An 18,029-nucleotide genomic window follows, 5' to 3' on the forward strand; every position below is an offset into this window, starting at 1 on the left:
GTACAAACCTCATCTATGAGAGAGTCATCTGGATCGTAATCTTGCATGTCAATAATTTCTGCTGGCAAATTAATGGAGGCAACAGCTTCAGTAAGTACCAGTGCAAACCGCTAGAGAGAGAGAGAGAGAGAGAGAGAGAGAGAGAGAGAGAGAGAGAGAGAGAGAGAAAGAAAGAAAGAAAGAAAGAAAGAAAGAAAGAAAGAAAGAAAGAAAGAAAGAAAAAAACAGTGAAGATCTGTTTCATACAAGAAAGCCACACTAGGTGATTCTTTGACTGATCTATGAAGAAGAAATTGCTTCAGTTTTATCTCTTGCTATTTTTCAGAGATTCTTGGGTGCAAGGCAGGGAGATGCTAAGGTTTAGCACTGAAACAGCAGCTTGGTCTCACGCATAATCCCCACCATTATTTAAGAACTGCAGACATCAGGAGAAACCCCAGAGGACAAAAACCTTAGAGGCTGCTTCCAGTATTCGACAGTGGGAAAACACTGAAATGGATGGATTCCAGCAACTCTTGTGATTGGAAGATGCCCGTACATAAACATGAATGTATCTAAACTGGCAGGAAAAATCTCCACTCTGAATAGGACTCAGAAGGACTTGGAGTGGGAGCTCACAAAAGCAGAGATGGACAACCTGCCACACGCAACCTCTCAAACCTTTGGTTGCAATTCCTTATAAAAAATCAACAATAACGTCTTTCAAATGGAAAAATTCTAAGAGTGCAATGTACCCTCTAAAAATAGGCTTACCACAATGAAAACAAAACACCAATCTCTCCATAATCCTCAAATTCCATTACTCTCTATGCTATCTGTGATTAGCCACACACACTTTTGCGTATCAATCTTATACTGGGGCCCTTGTCCTCTTGCTAGAAAGAGATGGAAATGTGGCTCTCCAACAGGAGCTTGAAAACTCTGTGCACCACCATGTTGGTTTGCTGAGTAGTTGAGGATACTGTTCTCTGATCTGATACAGGACAACTTCTACAAATGCCCAAAAGGGCACTTTATTCCTCAATTACAATCCCAGTGAGCTTGGATGAAAAAAGAGTTATTGGCTGAAAATTATCTGGACAGTGTTAGTATTGAATGAGAATTTGAACTGTAGTTTCTGTACTGCAAATCTAATACCGGAAATGCTACATGACATTTGCAACTTCAAGGCAGGAATTATGGATGTAGCAGCCAAGAAGCCTTTAATTTTGATCCAGTTTTTGAGTGTAACTACTCACCACTTAAGGAAACATTGGACAGCATTTAAATCCCCTTTCTTATGTCTTTTGTCCACTATCACTGCCAGTTTACTACACCCCAAAACAATCTCATATTCAAATTATTTCTTTATAAGTAACAGATTTTCAGAACTCAAATTAGGATTAAAAAGGGCCAAACTCTGAAGATAGGAATTAACCAAAAATATCTCTGAGTGTGCTTTTTGTCTTCTGAAAATGGTGAACTAACTCTACTCAATGAAAGGAGAAAAAAGACATGGCTGCAGGATAAATTAATTCACCTCTTGCTGGATTAATGAACTATTTACCTTTGCTGTTCCAGTCTGGGAACCATAGAATACCTTCACTCCGGCTACATGGACTTTCTCAAGGCTTGGATCTTGCTGTTCTTTTTCAGCAGCTGTGATTTTAGGAAGTTTTAATTCTGCAAGGCGATTTTTGTTCTACAAAGGAAATATTTAAACAGAGTCCCAGAAATAAACTTTGTGTCTTTTTTCCTGGTGCCATTAAATAGTCATTTTACCCCTCAATGCAGATGACATACGAGTTAAAAAAACAGTATTGTCTAAGAAAGTTTTCTCTTACAGAGGAATACATCCTGTACCTGAACAAGAGAAATTAAGTAGCCAGGCAAGAAGTATCATCCACTAATACCGAGAGGACAACATATCAATTTGTCATTATTGAATATCCTCAGAACATTTGTATTTTACCCTAATCCTGGCTCTATGTTTGCCAAAATCATGTCATTCCAGATGTTCTATGTACCAGGTAATATACCATATATATACGATTCTATAAATATATTTCATTCCCTGGAGAAAAAAAACAATAAACTACAACTATACTTGTGTAGCTTGCCTCAACGGGTTTAATTTCTGAATAAACCTGCAGAAGATAGTAGTACATTTTTGATGGGAAGAATTTGCCCCCTTTGGGATGCAAATACTTCTGGATATCTTGCTACTGAATGTTTCTTAGTCTCTCAACTGCTTGAGCACTCAGGAGTCTGCAACCACAGAGATTCCATCGTCTTTCCATCGAGGTTGAAGTTACCAGAGCTGAAAATATTAGACACAATGAGAATAACATTACCTGCTCTTTGGCTTTGAGGAGGAACTGCAAGCAAAACCAAAGGCTGATTCCAAAAGCTGCACATGAATAGAGGTAAAATCGGTTTAGCCACAGGAAAGTTAAGTGAGCATGGAGATTGTCCCAGGTGTCTGCAGGAGTATCTGAAACACAACAGAACAAAATGTTACTATTTATAAAAGCCAGATATCAGGATAAATTGGAAATTTGCTCTCTGGTAAACATGCTTCAGACCAAATTAAAAGTGGAAGAATCATTGTATAGTCTTAGAACTGTACTGTTTGGCAGGGACCATTAAGGACATCAAATCCAACAAGCTGTTCAACTCAGGAACCAAAATTAAAGTATCTCAGATAAGTTACTAAAACATCAATTGCCATTCCTTCAACCTTTCTTTACAGGACTTAGTTTCTAGACTCCTGATCATCTTTCTTGACTTTCTCTGAACCTGCTCAAAGTTCTCTGGATCCTTCTCAAAGTGTGATACCAACAGCCTTTTACCGTATTTAGAGCAGTGATCTGACCAAAGCAGAAAAGAGTGGAACAATTATTTACTATGATTTAGAAATTCAGTTTCTGTTGATGCAGTCCTAAAATTGCATGCATCTTGTCAGCAACCTCATGTTGCTTGCTCATATTCCATTTGCAATCAGTTACTATTCCCAGATATTTTTCCACCATCAGTTATCATCTGTAAGTCATGTCCTCAGTGGGATCAAAAGAAGCACGATGATTGCAGCTTTGTCAAAACCACACGATTTTTATATGAGTACTGATGTCAAATGCACATACAAAAGATCTGGCTGTCGCTTGAGTTTGTCATTTTTGTTTCCTAAGTAATTATCATTATAGCATCCATTGTGAGCCCTGCTAGCTATTTGACATCAACAATTAATTCAGCTTTTGGGGGGATAGGATCCATGCTGTGCTAATTGCTTTATTATATTTTTATATATTTGAGATAGGCAGACATATAAATTGAATAAATAAATATGAAATAAAGTGCCACTAGAGATCAAGCATGCTCTGCCATAATGTACTTACGTTTGACCATACTTGTTTGGTTTTCTTGTGTTTTATACTTTTAGTTACACCTGTACTGTTATTTTTACTGTACTTTTGTAAGCCATCCAGAGCCATTACAGGAATAAGAAAACTATAACCTTTATAAATTAATATTTACTAATCAAGGAAGAGCCAACACATTTTGAGATGGGGAGTATAACGTCTATGCAATCACGAGTGAATACTTGTGCGTAAGTGTCACTAAGTGCTTTTTCTTAAACGTCAGGTAATGTTTAAGTAAACCTTGCAAAATCATCCCATTTATTTTCACAGCAAACTTTTCGACCGCTGCCCTTGCCCACCCAGCTTCCGAGTGAACCGTGTTTGTTTTCTACGGAAATTATACAAACTCGTAACTTTTTAGATCCTGAATCTTCAGCGAGCTCCAGGACTTCCGTGTGCATAAAATACGCTGTAGGTTTAAGAATCCGTCGCTTGTCAAAAAAAAAACACCTTTGCATGCTTTCTGGGGAATAAACCGCATCTAAGCACAATTAAGTAAGGTTTTTCGCCTCCGAGCACTTACCCATGTCTTTCTTCCCAAGCAGCAATTGCCGACCCTACCGAATTTTTTTTCTGGTGCTCCCGGGATCGCAGGGGGGTCGTTCCCAAGCAGCCCCATCAGTCGCCCCACGAGCTCGCAGGCGCAGCCATTTTGCACCTTCCACCCCCGGCATGCTGGGAAGAGAACATTAACCTCTCCGTGGCTGAAGAGAAAGTTCCCCCTCCGGCATCGGTGATCGCTGCAAAACTCTCTCCCTCCAAAGCGTGCGTGTTTTTAATCAAGAAATAAAGAAGTTTTTTCAGTCTCCAGAATCGAGTGTATCGGAGAGTTTGAGAGGAGATTGGAAAATCCGTGCATTTAAATAACACCGATCCTAAATGCTTCGCGTTGGAATGGGGGGGGGGGGGGAGAGAGACATTGAACCATGGATGGCTTTAAAGACATTTTATTGATTGATTGGTTTTATTTCGTCAAGCATGAATTAGATAACTGATATAAGTATAGACATGATTATGAACACATGAAATGACTACGAATACAAGGGAACATTAGGACAGGGATGGTAGGCACGCTGGTGCGTTTATGCACGCCCCTTAAAGACCTCTTAGGAATGGGGTGAGGTCTAAGGTTAAAGTTTTAGGGGTTTGGGGATGAAACCACAGTCAGGTAGAGCATTCTAGGCATTGACCACTCTGTTGCTGAAGTATTTTCTGCAACCAAGTTTGGAGCGGTTTACCAGAAGTGTGTCTCTATTGTGAGCTGGTGTGCTGTTGTGGTTGAAGCTGAAGTAGTCATTGACAGGTAGGGCATTGTAGCAGATAATTTTATGTACTACTACCGAAGACGGCGAAGACCTAAATTGTCTAAGCTCAAAATTTCAAGTGTGGTGGTATAAGGTACTCTGTGGCGAGGAGTGGAGGACTCTTCTCGTGAAATATCAATCAACCATCCACTGAGTTTTCTGGGTCTGGAGGGTATGAACAAACCACAACGGGCTAATACATCGAAACAATTTAAATTCGAATGAAGGCGAATATACGTTTTCCCAGGATAATGTTGCAGGATCCAATCACCCCGACCAGAGGTTTCGTTTTCCAAGCTTTCGGACTCATGCTGGAGGCCATCCACAGGGAACTTCTCTCTAGCGGAAGATTAAGCCTCTAGTCCCAGATCCTGCAGAGTTTAACAAAACAAAACATGTTTAGATACGATTATATGAACCTGCACATTGACAAGTCCAAGATCATCAGTTCAAAGATTTGAAGACAATTCTTCCTAAGCAACCGTCCTGGCTAATTTTTTTATTTTAAAAACTTAAAAACAATTTGTGCTACTTGCATTTTTAATCAAATCTCCGCAATAAAAGAGTCAGATTTGTAAACTTGTTTTTTTGTGCGATCCCTCCTGGTAAGCCCCGAGAGGACACTTTTTAATGGGGAATCGTTAGTCCTGGGGATTGGTTTCCCACCCGAGTGAGTTAAGGATGGACTGTTGGAGAGCCAGTTCTCGCGAGGTTTGGGGCACGTGTGTCGTCACAACGGAGCGGCGGAAGAGGCTCAGCTGTTGGCTTGTGTCCTGTCCATCGGCGACAGCAAATACTTGGGGGTGTCATGGCGATCTTCACGCCGACTAACCAGATTCGCCTGACTAATGTGGCCGTCGTGCGGATCCGACGTGCGGGAAAGCGTTTTGAGATCGCCTGTTACCGGAACAAAGTCATGGGCTGGCGGAGCGGCGCGTGAGTGGGGCTGGGGGCCGCAGGGAGAGGAACAGAAAACTCCCGTTCGTGTCCGCTGACATTTGACAAAGCCAGAGTTTCCGTGTTTACGCAGAGTGCGAGACTAGCCTAAATAAATAATCAGTCAATAATCCCCCAATTTTGCAACTTCTCTTAAGTTAGCAACTTGATTTAAAATGTTTACTTTAAAGCATGTGCAAATCGCAGGGCTTAAAGTCTGAACTTTGTTGCTGTTATAAATCAACTACTATGTTTACACTTCTGTATTCATATTGTTTATATAAGTATTGTCTACTAACCGCAGTTCCTGGTAGTACGATAAAGGATAAGCAAATAGATAGAAGGGTGTAGCATAGAATAAAATCAAGGGTAAATATTTCAATTTATACAGCTGCCCATGTCATTGACATTAAAAAAATGCATCTAAGGCTTGAGATAAATTTATATTCTATTTCTTTTGGCACTGATCAAGGGCTGCCCCAGTTACACCAAATTGACTCATCTTTCAGAACAGATTTCAGTCAATGAACAATGAACCTTCCTTATTTTGAGCTCTCATACTAGAGAAACAAGTTGTTACATATCATTACCTCAATACAGAAATTTCATGAACCTCCCTTCAGCTCAAAATGGACAGAATTTATTATATGTATTCTTGGAATTTTACAACTTGCCAGCAAACAATAAAGTGCTCATACACTGCCTCCTGTTTATCAGTAAGTGGTGAACATATCCTGCTCATTTACATAACTGTTATAAAAATAAAGTAAAGAATAAAACACCACTGAGCAGAAGGTGTTGGCAAATTTAAGCCTTCTGCACTTCCTTTCTGACCTCCTTTCACCACAGTCACATGTACCCATGAGTGTGAGAGAACAAAGCAGCTGGAACTGCCCCATGTCTTCCCCACATCCCCATATATGTGCTAGAAACTGGAGGAAATGACAATTTCAAAGTAGCTTCTTTCAAAGCTAGATGATACAAGGAAAGCAGGACAAAATAAATAAATGATTAACATAGGGAATAAAATATGATTAAGGTGCTTTGCTTTAACCATGTTTTGTTCTAGTTTTATACAATATGCAACTCTAAATAATTTGCCTTAGTTATGTGAACGTACCCTTTTCAAAATTGTCATCCTTATGATAAAGAACTTTATGACATAGAACTCAGTCCCAAGTGAAGAATAATGCAAATTTTTGTTTAAATTATTTAAGTTTCTATTCCCCTGTTTGCATTGCAAACCAAAAAAGATAAATCTTTGCAATGTATTTATTGCCTTACAACATCTAACCCGTTCTCCTGCACTTCTTCCAGGGCAAGAATTTTCAAGAGGTCCTCTTTGGAAAATTTAATGAGTACATTTGGTTTTGAAAAGACATTGCCTGATATGGCTTTGAAGGAAATAACCTACATTTTGAATTAGGTCTGGAATAGCAATAGCACTTAGACTTATATACCTATTCTCTGTGTTCTACAGCCCTCTCTATGCAGTTCACAGAGTCAGCATATTGCCCCCAACAATTTGGGCCCTCATTTTACATGAAGGATGAAAGGCTGAGTCAACTTTGAGCGGGTCAGGGTCAAATTGCTGGCAGTGGGCAGAATTAGTCTGCAATATTGCATTGTAACCACTGTACCACTACAGCTCAGTGGTTAGAATGGAAACTAGCAACAATACAGTGATCTTAAAATAGGTGTTATGATATACTGACAAGTCTCACAATGTGCAGTTTTGAATTCATTCCCAATGTAGCTCCACGTAGCCCAATGATTAGAACATGAAATACTGTCTTCAGGGCGTCTTGGTTTAAGTAGTTTTGGTACTGCAGCACTTAACCAAATTTGGGTGAAGCCACTAAAGCCAGAGGTTCTACCTGCTGCTTGAATAGGAGGTGCGAGTTACAATCACCTCTTTCAGTGTAGACACAACCTCACTAAGTAATTATTGAGTCAATATTATTGGATGGCTAACTCTTTACTGATAAATAGCAGATAGGACTTTGCGTTTGGACTAGTATTGCTTTCTTTAATATTTTTAACTGATTTAGATGTTTCCTAATCATTTGTGTATTTTTAACCAAATTACAAACTTATTCCTTGACAATATGTCATTGCCAATTGAGATACAACTCTGCAATTATTCACTACAGTATCCTGATGATGGAATGTGCAGTTTAATTTGATTCCCCTGCCATAGTAATAGAATCAGAGGTAGTTTTAAAGAGCAGTAATCAGTAAGGATTAAACAAGACTATCTAAATACTTTGGTTGTTTGCATGCATTATTTAAAATGTGCTTAACAAGTAAAATTAATTTTCTAGTGAAAAGGACCTTGATGAAGTTTTGCAGACACATACAGTGTTTGTGAATGTCTCCAAAGGTCAAGTGGCAAAGAAGGAAGACCTCGTCAAAGCTTTTGGCACAGATGATCAGACAGAAATCTGCAAAACAGTAGGTATTGAAATTGTGCAAAAATAATGTTTTTGTCTAATTTTATCTTTCTTCAACTTTTTAAAGGTGACTCAAACAATATATCACAAAAAATAGATAGTAGAAATATATTCCCTTTATGTGTTTAGGTCAGCCTGGGGTCAGTGTTTAGGGCAGGGGTCCCAAACCCCTGATCTGTGGACCATCACCGGGCCGTGGCATATCAGCAACCGGGCCATGCAAACAAACGAAGGCCCATCAATAGGATGCAGGCAGCACATAAAACAATGCCCCCTCCAGTCCACAAAAAAACCTTTCTCCACGGAACCAGTTCCTGGTGCTGAAAAGGTTGGGGGGCACTGGTTTAGGGTACTTGAGATCCCTAAGCTATTTAAGGTGATTTGGGCTGAAGTATAATAAGATCTGGCCCAAAATCAGCCTGGGAGTTTTCATGGCAGAGAATGGACTTCATTTGGCTCTTCAATCCTAGTCCAATACTATACTACACTGACTCTTTTTAAAAATATTTTAAAATTTTAACTCAAGAAAAAAAAATCTTTCATGGCTTCATCCCATATTATTTGTTCTGTGAGAAGGTTAAAATGTTATGCAGTTTATGCTCTGATTTAAAGATTCAGTCTTCCATAGCCTTGTTGATATTATATTAATTAAACTGTTTGCCGCCCATCTGCAAAGTGGCTCTTATGGTCAATGCTCAATCAATGCTCATTTTACATTTATTATTAATAGCAGTGCTTACTCAATCATTGGCAAATGTTAACATGGTAAATGCTGCCTACTTGGATCGGAGAGTAATGGGAAGTTTCAGACTGTAGGATAGACTGGGAAGCCAAAATTCTGAAAGAATGACAAGCCTGGAAAAGCCCCTGCAGTTTTCTTGACAAGGCTTTTCAAAAGTGGTTTGCCATTGCCTATTTCATAGGGCTGAAAGAAAGTGACTGGCCCAAGACCTTCTGTACTACTGCTTCCAAAACTATAGAAAAACATTTCCATATAGTAACCAAGGATGAAACTTAAAGTGAGGAACTCAGTATTTCTACTTTGTAATTTGTAGAGATTCTTTAGGACAGCCATTCTTCTAATGTTCATAAACAGTCTAGAAAGCTGAATCAGAAGTCTGATGACAATGCATAAAACATCTTCGGAATTTGAAAAAGGCCAAGTCCTAATAAGCTTTTCTTTGTTTCAGATCTTAACCAAAGGGGAATTGCAGGTCTCTGATAAAGAACGGCACACTCAGCTGGAGCAGATGTTTCGTGACATTGCAACCATTGTTGCAGAAAAGTGTGTCAATCCAGAAACCAAGAGACCCTACACAGTCATCCTTATTGAAAGAGCTATGAAGGATATACACTATTCAGTCAAACCTGGGAAAAGTACCAAGCAGCAGGTAGATGATCTCCGAAGGAAGCCACTTTGTGCCTACAAATTATAAGCATGAGGAGACACTGTAGCTTTTCCCTTTACAGATAGTCCTCAACTTATGATTGGTCACTTAATGGCAGTTCAGACAACAGTTGAAAATTAGGACATTTTTGGAATGGGTGTTTTACTGCCTCTAACATACTTCTGGCCATCATAAAATATGCCCCACACTCAATACATGGTCATGCAATCATATCTCAAGCACTTGACATCAGGTTAGGTGGGCACATTATTTAGGACCATGACTTATGGCCAGAAATCCAGTCCCAATTGCAATCATAAGTTGAGGGCTATATTCTACTATGAAGTAACAGGGAATACCTGATTATCTGGCTTGAGTTGACTTGTCACCAAGTAAATGGGCAAGGTGATTTTTTTTGAAAGTTAGTTCTTTTTTTCTTCTGTAGATGCCTGAAAGATGCTTAAACCTGTAGATTGGTAACATTAGTTGGGCATTGAATTTTGTAGAATTTCTTGCAATGTCTCTTTTTTAACGCAATACTGTGCCAATTGTTGTATGGATTTTCAAACTCAGCATTTTTAAATCCTGAAGACACTGTTATTAATTCTGGAAAATATTTAAAAATGCCTTCATACAAACTAAGTCTTTACGAGAAAGTAAAACCACTTAGGTATAGTGGAGAAAATGCACAGAAAACAGTAACAGTCCTGCAACATCTAAAAATCAAAACTGTGTATTGCTATCTTTTGTCAGATAGGGCTGTCAAGATAGTAAGTTAGGCCTGGAAAGAGAGTTTCATAAAGTTGAAATTATTGCAAGAAAGACCATTATCTATTTCCAACTTGTTTTGCCTGTCTCATAATAGGGATTAAGGCGAAGTGGACTCACATTTGGAGGAATTATCTAAAAGTATTCTACAACATGACAAAGTAATATAAAATACTGTAATATTCTGGCACCAATGATTCACCAACAATTCGATCTCCATATTTCTTTTTTAAAAATGGAAGTTCTCCCTAGTTTTTAGAAGGACATAAGAGTAGAATTCACTGTTGCCTCACGAGTCATGTTGGTGCAAAGGAAGAATGCTTCCCATCTCATAATTGGAGGGGATATTCAACTGGTCATCTACTTCTACTAGGCAGAATCTAAGAAGAGCAGATGTAGGCTGCAAGCCGTATAGAGGTTTATAGAGAATGTCCAGCACTTTGAATTGCACTTGGAAACAAACTGGCAACCAGTGCAGCTCCAGTAACAACAATCTAATGCAGCTGTACCACAATTGTTAAGCAAGCAAGCAAACCACAGCATTTTGGACCAATTGAACTTTCTTGATTATCTTAAAGGCCAACCCCATGTAGAATGAACTATAGCAATGCTTGGATGCTGTATTAATCTATTAAAAATTGAGTTAGCACTGCTGTACTTCTTGTGCTTGCAATGCAGTTCTTCTTCAGAAAAAGCAAGAGGTCTTCTCACCAGCTCCATTTGACTGGTTAGTCTTGGATATAAAAATATGCCCAGCAGAACAAATGTTGTATGTGGCTAAAAATATAAAATCAGAAGTGAGACTTAAGTTTTTCCAAGTTTTTTTTCAAGGGGAGTGGGATAAAAATGTAAAAATCAGTGCATTGGTTTGGATTCCTCTGCAGGCTTTGGAAGTCATCAAGCAGCTGAAGGAGACGATGCAGATTGAGCGGGCACACATGAGGCTACGCTTCATCCTCCCTCGGAAAGAAGGCAAGAGATTGAAAGAGAAGTTGAAGCCACTGATCAAAGTAATCGAGAGTGAGGATTTTGATGAACAGCTGGAAATTGTAAGCAGCCCAGTGTCCTTTCCCAAGTCTTTTTGTTTGGGGAAACAGCTATTACTGTGCCTTTGGTTTTATACAAGAAGGTTTACACCCGAAGTGTTGAAGGGTAGAAATAAGGACCGATATTTACACTGCAGTCATTTGCATGATTGCTCGTAAAGGAAACCTCATTGGTTCTTGCAGAAAATGTTTTACAGTGCATTGGGATAAAAATGCAGCCATAAGGCAGTTTGGTATATGAGCATTTAAGACCTTAGCAAAAGATAGGGATGCTGCAAAGATTCCATTGTGACACATCTGCATTCCTTTTTCTTCTAATTCAAGAGAATTTGGAGCCTTTCAGTAAATTGTAGTCTTTGGATTTTTAACGTAGTTGGGTAGAAGTGTAATATATAGACATTCCAGTCCAATTTAGTGTTCCATTTAAAAAATACCCTGGAGCTGGTAAAACCTCTAAAAGGCACAAATCAAAACACTCAGGATTATAAAACTTTTTGGGGGGAGTGGGGGAGAACAGCTTTATGAAATTAACCACGGAATGGTGAAAACAGTGAGAGATGATCTAATTCTCACATTGCAAAAACTTGGGGTGACATGAGACTAGCAAGAATTTCAAAACAAGGAAATTTGTGTAATATGCAAATAGTTCTTGTTTAGTGACTACAGATGGTACCAGCAACCACTTAGTTGTTAAGTGGAGCAGTCACTACTTGAAACCGCAAATGTGTTTATGATCTTACTACAGCTTTCTTTTGCTTTACAGACTTGCAAAGGTTATAGCAATACGCATTTAGACATATAACACTTCACAGTGCTTTACAGCCCTCTCTTAAGTTGTTTACAGAGTCAGCGTATTACCCCCAACAATCTGGGTCCTCATTTTACTGACCTCAGAAGGATTGAAGGCTGAGTCAATCTTTTGCTAGTGAGAATTGAACTGCTAGCTGCCAGCAGCCAGCAGAAGTAGCCTGCAGTACATGCTGCATTCTAACCACTGCGCCACCACAGCTCTTATACATGCAAGGGCTGGCCATAAAATTACTTTTTCATCAATGCTGTAACAGCAAATGGTTGCTACACAAGGACTACTTGTATAACTTGCTACTGACATCACCTTACAAGTGATTTAGAGGGCTTAAGAGGAGATCTAGCATATTCGTAGAGAAGGGAGAATTATTAAATGGTTTTGCCCCATTAGAGCCAAACATCACCAAACTACAGTAGTGAGAGTAAAAGCAGAAGGTTGGTCAGGGAGGTAATGGGAATAAATAGAGGGATGGCTATCATTTGTATACCCTCGTTCTTGCAAGCATCTAGCTACAAGTATTCCTTGACTTACGACCATTTGTTCAGCAACTGTTCTGAAGTTACGACAGGGCTGAACAAATGGTGGTTATGACTGGTCCTTGGGGGTTCTGACCATTCCAGAACCCCAGCAGTCACGTGATTGCAATCTGACAGCTTGGCATTGGGGTTGCCCCTTCAGGCAGCTGCAGCACCCCATGAATGCATGATTGCCATTTGTGACCTTCTCTGCCAGCCTTTCCAGAAAGTCATTAGGAAAGCTGGTAGGGAAAGTCACAAGTCATTCGGATAAATTTTCCCTCCCACATCCCCTGCCTGATTTCTGCCATACCTCCTCCTCATACCCTCCCTGCGCCTCCCACACACCTTTGTGCGCCATCCCCAATCTTTCCTCCTGCCTTTCCCCACTCGACAGCAGCCATTTACCTGCCTACCAACCTGCTTCCAAGCCACTTGGGACTTGCAACTTCCTGCCAGTTTTCCTAGTGACTTGGTTACTTAAAAGGAAGTTCCCTTTCCTAATGAGAATGACAACAATTGGGATGGCAGGGATTATCATTGCCAAGCGATGCAACCAGCTTTATGACCGTGTCACTTAGCCACAGAAATTCCAGTCCCAATTGTTGTCATAAGTCAAGGACTACCTATAAGTTACTTTGGGAAGAAAGATGTTGGGTCCACCTTGGTCTTATTCACCAGGGCAGTTCTTTGTAAAATATGGCCTTTCCAGTCTAAAAAGGTAAAAGTTCCCCTCGCATATATGTGCTAGTCATTCCTGACTCTAGGGGGCGGTGCTCATCTCCGTTTCAAAGCCAAAGAGCCAGCGCTGTCCGAAGATGTCTCCACAGTCGTGTGGCTGGCATGACTAAATGCCAAAGGCACACGGAACACTGTTACCTTCCCACCAAGGTGGCCCCTATTTTTCTACTTGCATTTTTACATGCTTTCGAACTGCTAGGTTGGCAGAAGCTGGGACAAGCTTTCCAATCTAACACAGTGCTAATGTTGCAGGTGTGCCTTGTGGATCCAGGCTGCTTCCGGGAGATCGATGAATTGATCAGGTGTGAAACCAAAGGCAAAGGAACCCTTGAAGTTCTCAGCCTGAAAGATGTGGAAGAAGGTGATGAACGCCTGGAATAATTGGGTGCTTATGGTGTCGTTGTGCAAAGACTATTAAAAGGCATCCTAGAGTTGCCTCATTGAGGATTGACCTTTGCTCTTTTCCATTTGAGGGTTTATGTAGTTATTTCCATTTGAGGCTTTATATAGGTATCCTCTGCTCCTTCCCCAAACTTTGATGGTTGGTATCAACTAAAGGTACCTTATAAACCCACTTAGCCCTTCGATTACCTGATAACGAAGGGACTTTACTCCTACGTTGATTGTTTTGAGTGTACCTGCAAAGTGACAATTTAATGTTAAATGCCAAAATGCCTTTCCTTAAAAGCAAAAGGCTTCAAGGAAGGAATTGACTGCAGAATTAGCATCCTGAGTTAATAACTCAGGTTTCCCTCAAAAGAAGCACATTAATGTCTGGATTTACCAGCAGGACTTGTAAACTATGAGATGGACAGCCCATCGGTTGCTTTGAATGAAGTGACTGCACAATAATAGTATTGTCCTAATTATACAGTAGATCAATTCTGTGGGTGGTGATTTACAGACCATCAGAAGAGTTTAGTGGCTGTCTTTCCAGAGTCGGTCTTGGAATTTATTAATATTGATCCAATTCTTTACTCCAGGGAAAATTGTAAAAATACTGACTCGACACTGAAACCAGAAGCTGTTTAGAAAGTTTTATTTTGGAAAAAAAAATACAATAACTTAATTTTAAAAACATTAGTTATAACTAGACAACCTTTAAATCCAAGTAAAAGAACTAGTTTGGCTCCAGTGATAGAGTGAGCCAAAAGAACAGAGACCAGTTCATTGTCAACACAAAACTCTTATGAGTAAACTAATAGAGCTTCTGTCAAAAAGAACAAAACATGCGTTGCCTGATATTTGTCATTTTCTTAATCCTTGGAATTCATAGTGCAAACTATAAGAGGATTCTTTTGAGGAAAGCTGCACTTTTTACCTCCTCAGACACTTTAAAGATATATATTATAAACATTGATGTACAACATCACAATAATTTCTATTATAGAATATCAAATTTAAGTTTGAAATTCTTAGATTTTTTAAAATGAGTTCTCTAATGAATACCAATTACAGTCTATAAGCCAGGGGTGTCCAAACTTGGGAACTTTAAGACTTGTGGACTTCAACTCCCAGAATTCCCCAGCCAGCATGGCTGGCTGGGGAATTCTGGGAGTTGAAGTCCACAAGTCTTAAAGTTCCCAAGTTTGGACACCCCTGCTATAAGCTGTCTTTAATATGCCAAGGAAGATACCAAAGCATGGGTTTGAGGATGGTTTCAGGATGCCTTTCCTTGACTTATTTCAACAATATGCACCTTCCAGCTATCATCCTAATCTCCAGCCCACAAAGCTCAGTAGTTTCTGTGTCAGTGATTTAATTTTTCAACTACATGACTAACAAGAACTCCAAGGGGTTCTACTCACAAAGCTTGTCCTAATATGAATAAACTTTACTGCTTTCTCTTTCTCCAGACTTTTTTTTTTTGCGATTTCATATAGCCTGACTCATATGGCATGGATATGTAAAGTTATGTTTCTTGATGACTCTGCTTTATGTTAGCAAATGGTGAGGGAAAAAGAAGACACTATGTAGCAGTATCATCTTCCGAGTTGTATTTCTCCTATCTTAAACATGAGAAGCAAATAATTGAGTTATCTTCCAGAACCTCATAATTTTTTGGCTCCCCATCAAGTAGTATGGTCTCAAATTCAAGAAGCCTTATTCTGTCATCCATATATTTAGCCCATTTTTCCGGCCCAAGTACCCTTCCAAGTATTTGCATTTCCTAGAATTTAATAGCCAGTATGGTCAAGGCTATCAATACTGGGAGAAGCTATTTACCAATTTAGAGAACCTTCAGATCAATGAAAGCAATTTTAGTCCTTGTGGTAGGACCTAACTCAGTTCTGCAACTGGCTTTTAACTTGCGGGATCGCATCCTCCCACATACATCCCTGCGGCCAATACGCTCACACAGGGAGGGACTTCTCCTGGTGCCATCCACTGGACAATGCCGGCGGGCGACACCGGGGAGTAGGGCCTTCTCTGTGATGGGCCCAACCCTCTGGAATGACCTCCCCCCCGACATTAGAACCACTTCTGACCTCCGCTCCTTCCGGCAAAAACTGAAGACCCACCTGTTCCGATTAGCAGGCCTGGCATAATTCAACTGTCCCTCCTGGCAAACGCACTATATCTGGTTATTTTAGGGGTTTTTTAATTCACTGTATTTGTTTTTAGGGGTTTGAACTTATTTTAATCTGCTTTGTACAGTTCTTTTAATGTCATTCTTACCTCCTCCATGTTCTGTACATACTTAATTTTATTGTATCTGATATATTTTGTATGAACTGTACACCGCCCCGAGTCCCTTTCGGGAGAGGGGGCGGTCTAGAAGCATTAAATTAAATTAAATTAAATTAAATTTAAAAAAATTAACTTTGTTAGCAGAATATGCGAAACTAAGCTCTACGACAAATATTTTCCCTTTTAAAAATCTCATCCAGGCGGCAACTTTTTTCCAGTGTCATCACTGTTACTATTCCCACATTATCTCCACAATTCAGGAATTGAATTCCAGTATTTATTTTTTAAGTGACATTAAAGATAACCACAATTTTGTAATTCTGAGTATTGGGGTAAATTATATAAGGTTGTTTGACAGCTGCTACAAGACAATCTTCCTCTCACCTAACCTCGGAACAGAGGATGAATTGAAAAAGTATAGGCCGAGTGCCATTTCAATGGGACAGCTCACAAGGCATGCACCAAATGCATTCTGTTTAGAAGTTGGCTTTATTCTCCTGGGTCAGGTGCTACAAACTTCCAAAGTAGAAATGGAAGCTGTGCTGAATGTCAAAATGGCTGGTTTTCTGTCTAGCCATTTGACGCTTCTTTGTGGGCAATATTTCTCTTGCCATATTGCACACATACAAGTGTCAAATGACTAGACAGAAGCATGGCTGCTGCAAGAAAAAAGACACAAGCCAGCTGTGATCAGGAACCAGTTGACATGTCAACTGGAATCAAGTAATTGAAGAACACCAGTGCTAAGAAAGCTTCAACAGCGGACTTCTGTTTTGGGCTAGCTTGTAAAGGAAACTAAACCTATTTCTAGCCTTATTCATTGGCTTATTTTCCTGCCGTTTCATTTCTCACAGAAAGAGAATAATTTTTTTGATTTATGTTGCTTTGAATTTTAACAAAAATAAAACACAGACTTTTTGTTTAGAGACACCAAAATAAGCTTATTGTTACCTTTACTTATTTCTGTGTTTATTTTTGTTGAAAAAAACACAACCCTCACTCATTGTAGGATGAGATACAAATTAAATAATAGCACAGTCCTGAGTTTGTGTTCTCAGAAGAAACTCCTGTTGTAATAATTAAAACTGGCTGCAGTCTGTGCCAGAATAATAAATAGGTTTACGGTTGAGAATACAGTATGTGAATAGGATCAGGCTCTATTTTCAGCAAAAGAGCTGAACTAGCCCAACCCAGGTTTAGCTTAAGGACATATATAGCATGCTCACGGATTCTGTTTTAATAAACCGATTTGGGCATTTAAAATTTTGTCCTTTAATCATAGAAAAACAAGAAAGAAATAGTTGTAGAACACTTTACAAAAATAAAAATATTCACAATCATAAATTTACATTTACATTTTTATGAAAAGTTCTAAATGTACAGGACCTTAATCTAGTTAAATTGTGATACAATCCCATTGCTTTTAGTGAAATTTATCAGCAAGTTGTTCATAATTCTTAAATGAATATACAACTCAGTTCTTAACTCCCAAGTAACTTAATAGAATTGCTGACTTTGGGAACGTACTAGAATATATCTGCTTGAATTTCTTAAGATTCTTCTTACAACATACATTGGCATGATAAATCTTCAAGTAACCCAATAGAAATGTTCAATTACTGTCAAGACGATGTATTAAATAACAAGGTGTATTAGACTTGTAAACTTAGATCTCTGGTTAGCTGGTATTACCTATATGAGCACCACTTCCTAGGAATGAAAAAGGAATATTTCCATTCTTAAGCTTTAAGCAGCAGCTGTATTTTTCCCCAGAATATGAAAGTAATCTAGAAATCTTTGGATGGATAACTTGAGTTGGATAATCTGGTCGTTCTGTTGTTTCAGATATAAATCACATCTGTTTTGTGCTGTTGGACCTAAGATGCCATAAAGAAAGTATAAGAAAAATATTTGGTTATAAGGCAAATAGACTTAGAGCAGAGGGGTTGAAACATTTTAAAAACACAGAATAAAAGATGAT

General features: G+C 39.1%; 4 protein-coding genes across 6 annotated transcripts in view; 2 read left to right on the forward strand and 2 right to left on the reverse strand.

Annotated features, from left to right (window-relative positions):
- TYW1 (tRNA-yW synthesizing protein 1 homolog) overlaps window positions 1-4,166 on the reverse strand; it is a 32,267-nt gene extending 28,101 nt beyond the window's left edge. The window contains exons 1-4 of one of the 2 annotated variants that reach the window (XM_081942415.1): window positions 3,922-4,166; window positions 2,334-2,473; window positions 1,547-1,681; window positions 9-110 (exon numbers count right to left, since the gene is read on the reverse strand). In XM_081942415.1, the coding sequence (XP_081798541.1) occupies window positions 9-110; window positions 1,547-1,681; window positions 2,334-2,473; window positions 3,922-3,925 (381 nt within the window). In that variant the 5' untranslated portion in view covers window positions 3,926-4,166. The remainder of the gene's footprint in view (window positions 1-8; window positions 111-1,546; window positions 1,682-2,333; window positions 2,474-3,921) is intronic. The other variant, XM_081942414.1, reaches the window with a different exon arrangement.
- The window catches only part of LOC309386717 (protein NipSnap homolog 2-like), a 291,445-nt gene that overhangs the window by 209,233 nt on the left and 64,183 nt on the right, over window positions 1-18,029 (forward strand). The gene's annotated exons all lie outside the window — the stretch shown is intronic.
- Window positions 5,423-15,208, forward strand: SBDS (SBDS ribosome maturation factor). Its single transcript, XM_081941404.1, has 5 exons — window positions 5,423-5,638; window positions 7,963-8,092; window positions 9,282-9,482; window positions 11,132-11,296; window positions 13,610-15,208. The coding sequence occupies exons 1-5, from the start codon at window positions 5,511-5,513 to the stop codon at window positions 13,736-13,738; spliced, it is 753 nt and encodes a 250-aa protein (XP_081797530.1). The 5' UTR covers window positions 5,423-5,510; the 3' UTR covers window positions 13,739-15,208.
- LOC309386250 (merlin-like) overlaps window positions 14,380-18,029 on the reverse strand; it is a 37,359-nt gene continuing 33,709 nt past the window's right edge. The window contains exon 18 of the mRNA XM_081941402.1: window positions 14,380-17,925. Coding sequence (XP_081797528.1) covers window positions 17,890-17,925 — 36 coding nt within the window. The 3' untranslated portion in view covers window positions 14,380-17,889. The remainder of the gene's footprint in view (window positions 17,926-18,029) is intronic.

Source organism: Natrix helvetica, assembly GCF_964273705.1.
Source record: "Natrix helvetica genome assembly, chromosome: 2".
NCBI classification, from domain to species: Eukaryota; Metazoa; Chordata; class Lepidosauria; order Squamata; family Natricidae; genus Natrix; species Natrix helvetica.

Coding starts and splice junctions, on each gene's coding strand:
- SBDS (XM_081941404.1), top strand. CDS start 5,511: ATGGCGATCTTCACGCCGACTAACCAGATTCGCCTGACTAATGTGGCC. Junction 9,483..11,131: donor GGAAAAGTACCAAGCAGCAG/GTAGATGATCTC, acceptor ATTCCTCTGCAG/GCTTTGGAAGTCATCAAGCA. Junction 11,297..13,609: donor TTGATGAACAGCTGGAAATT/GTAAGCAGCCCA, acceptor CTAATGTTGCAG/GTGTGCCTTGTGGATCCAGG.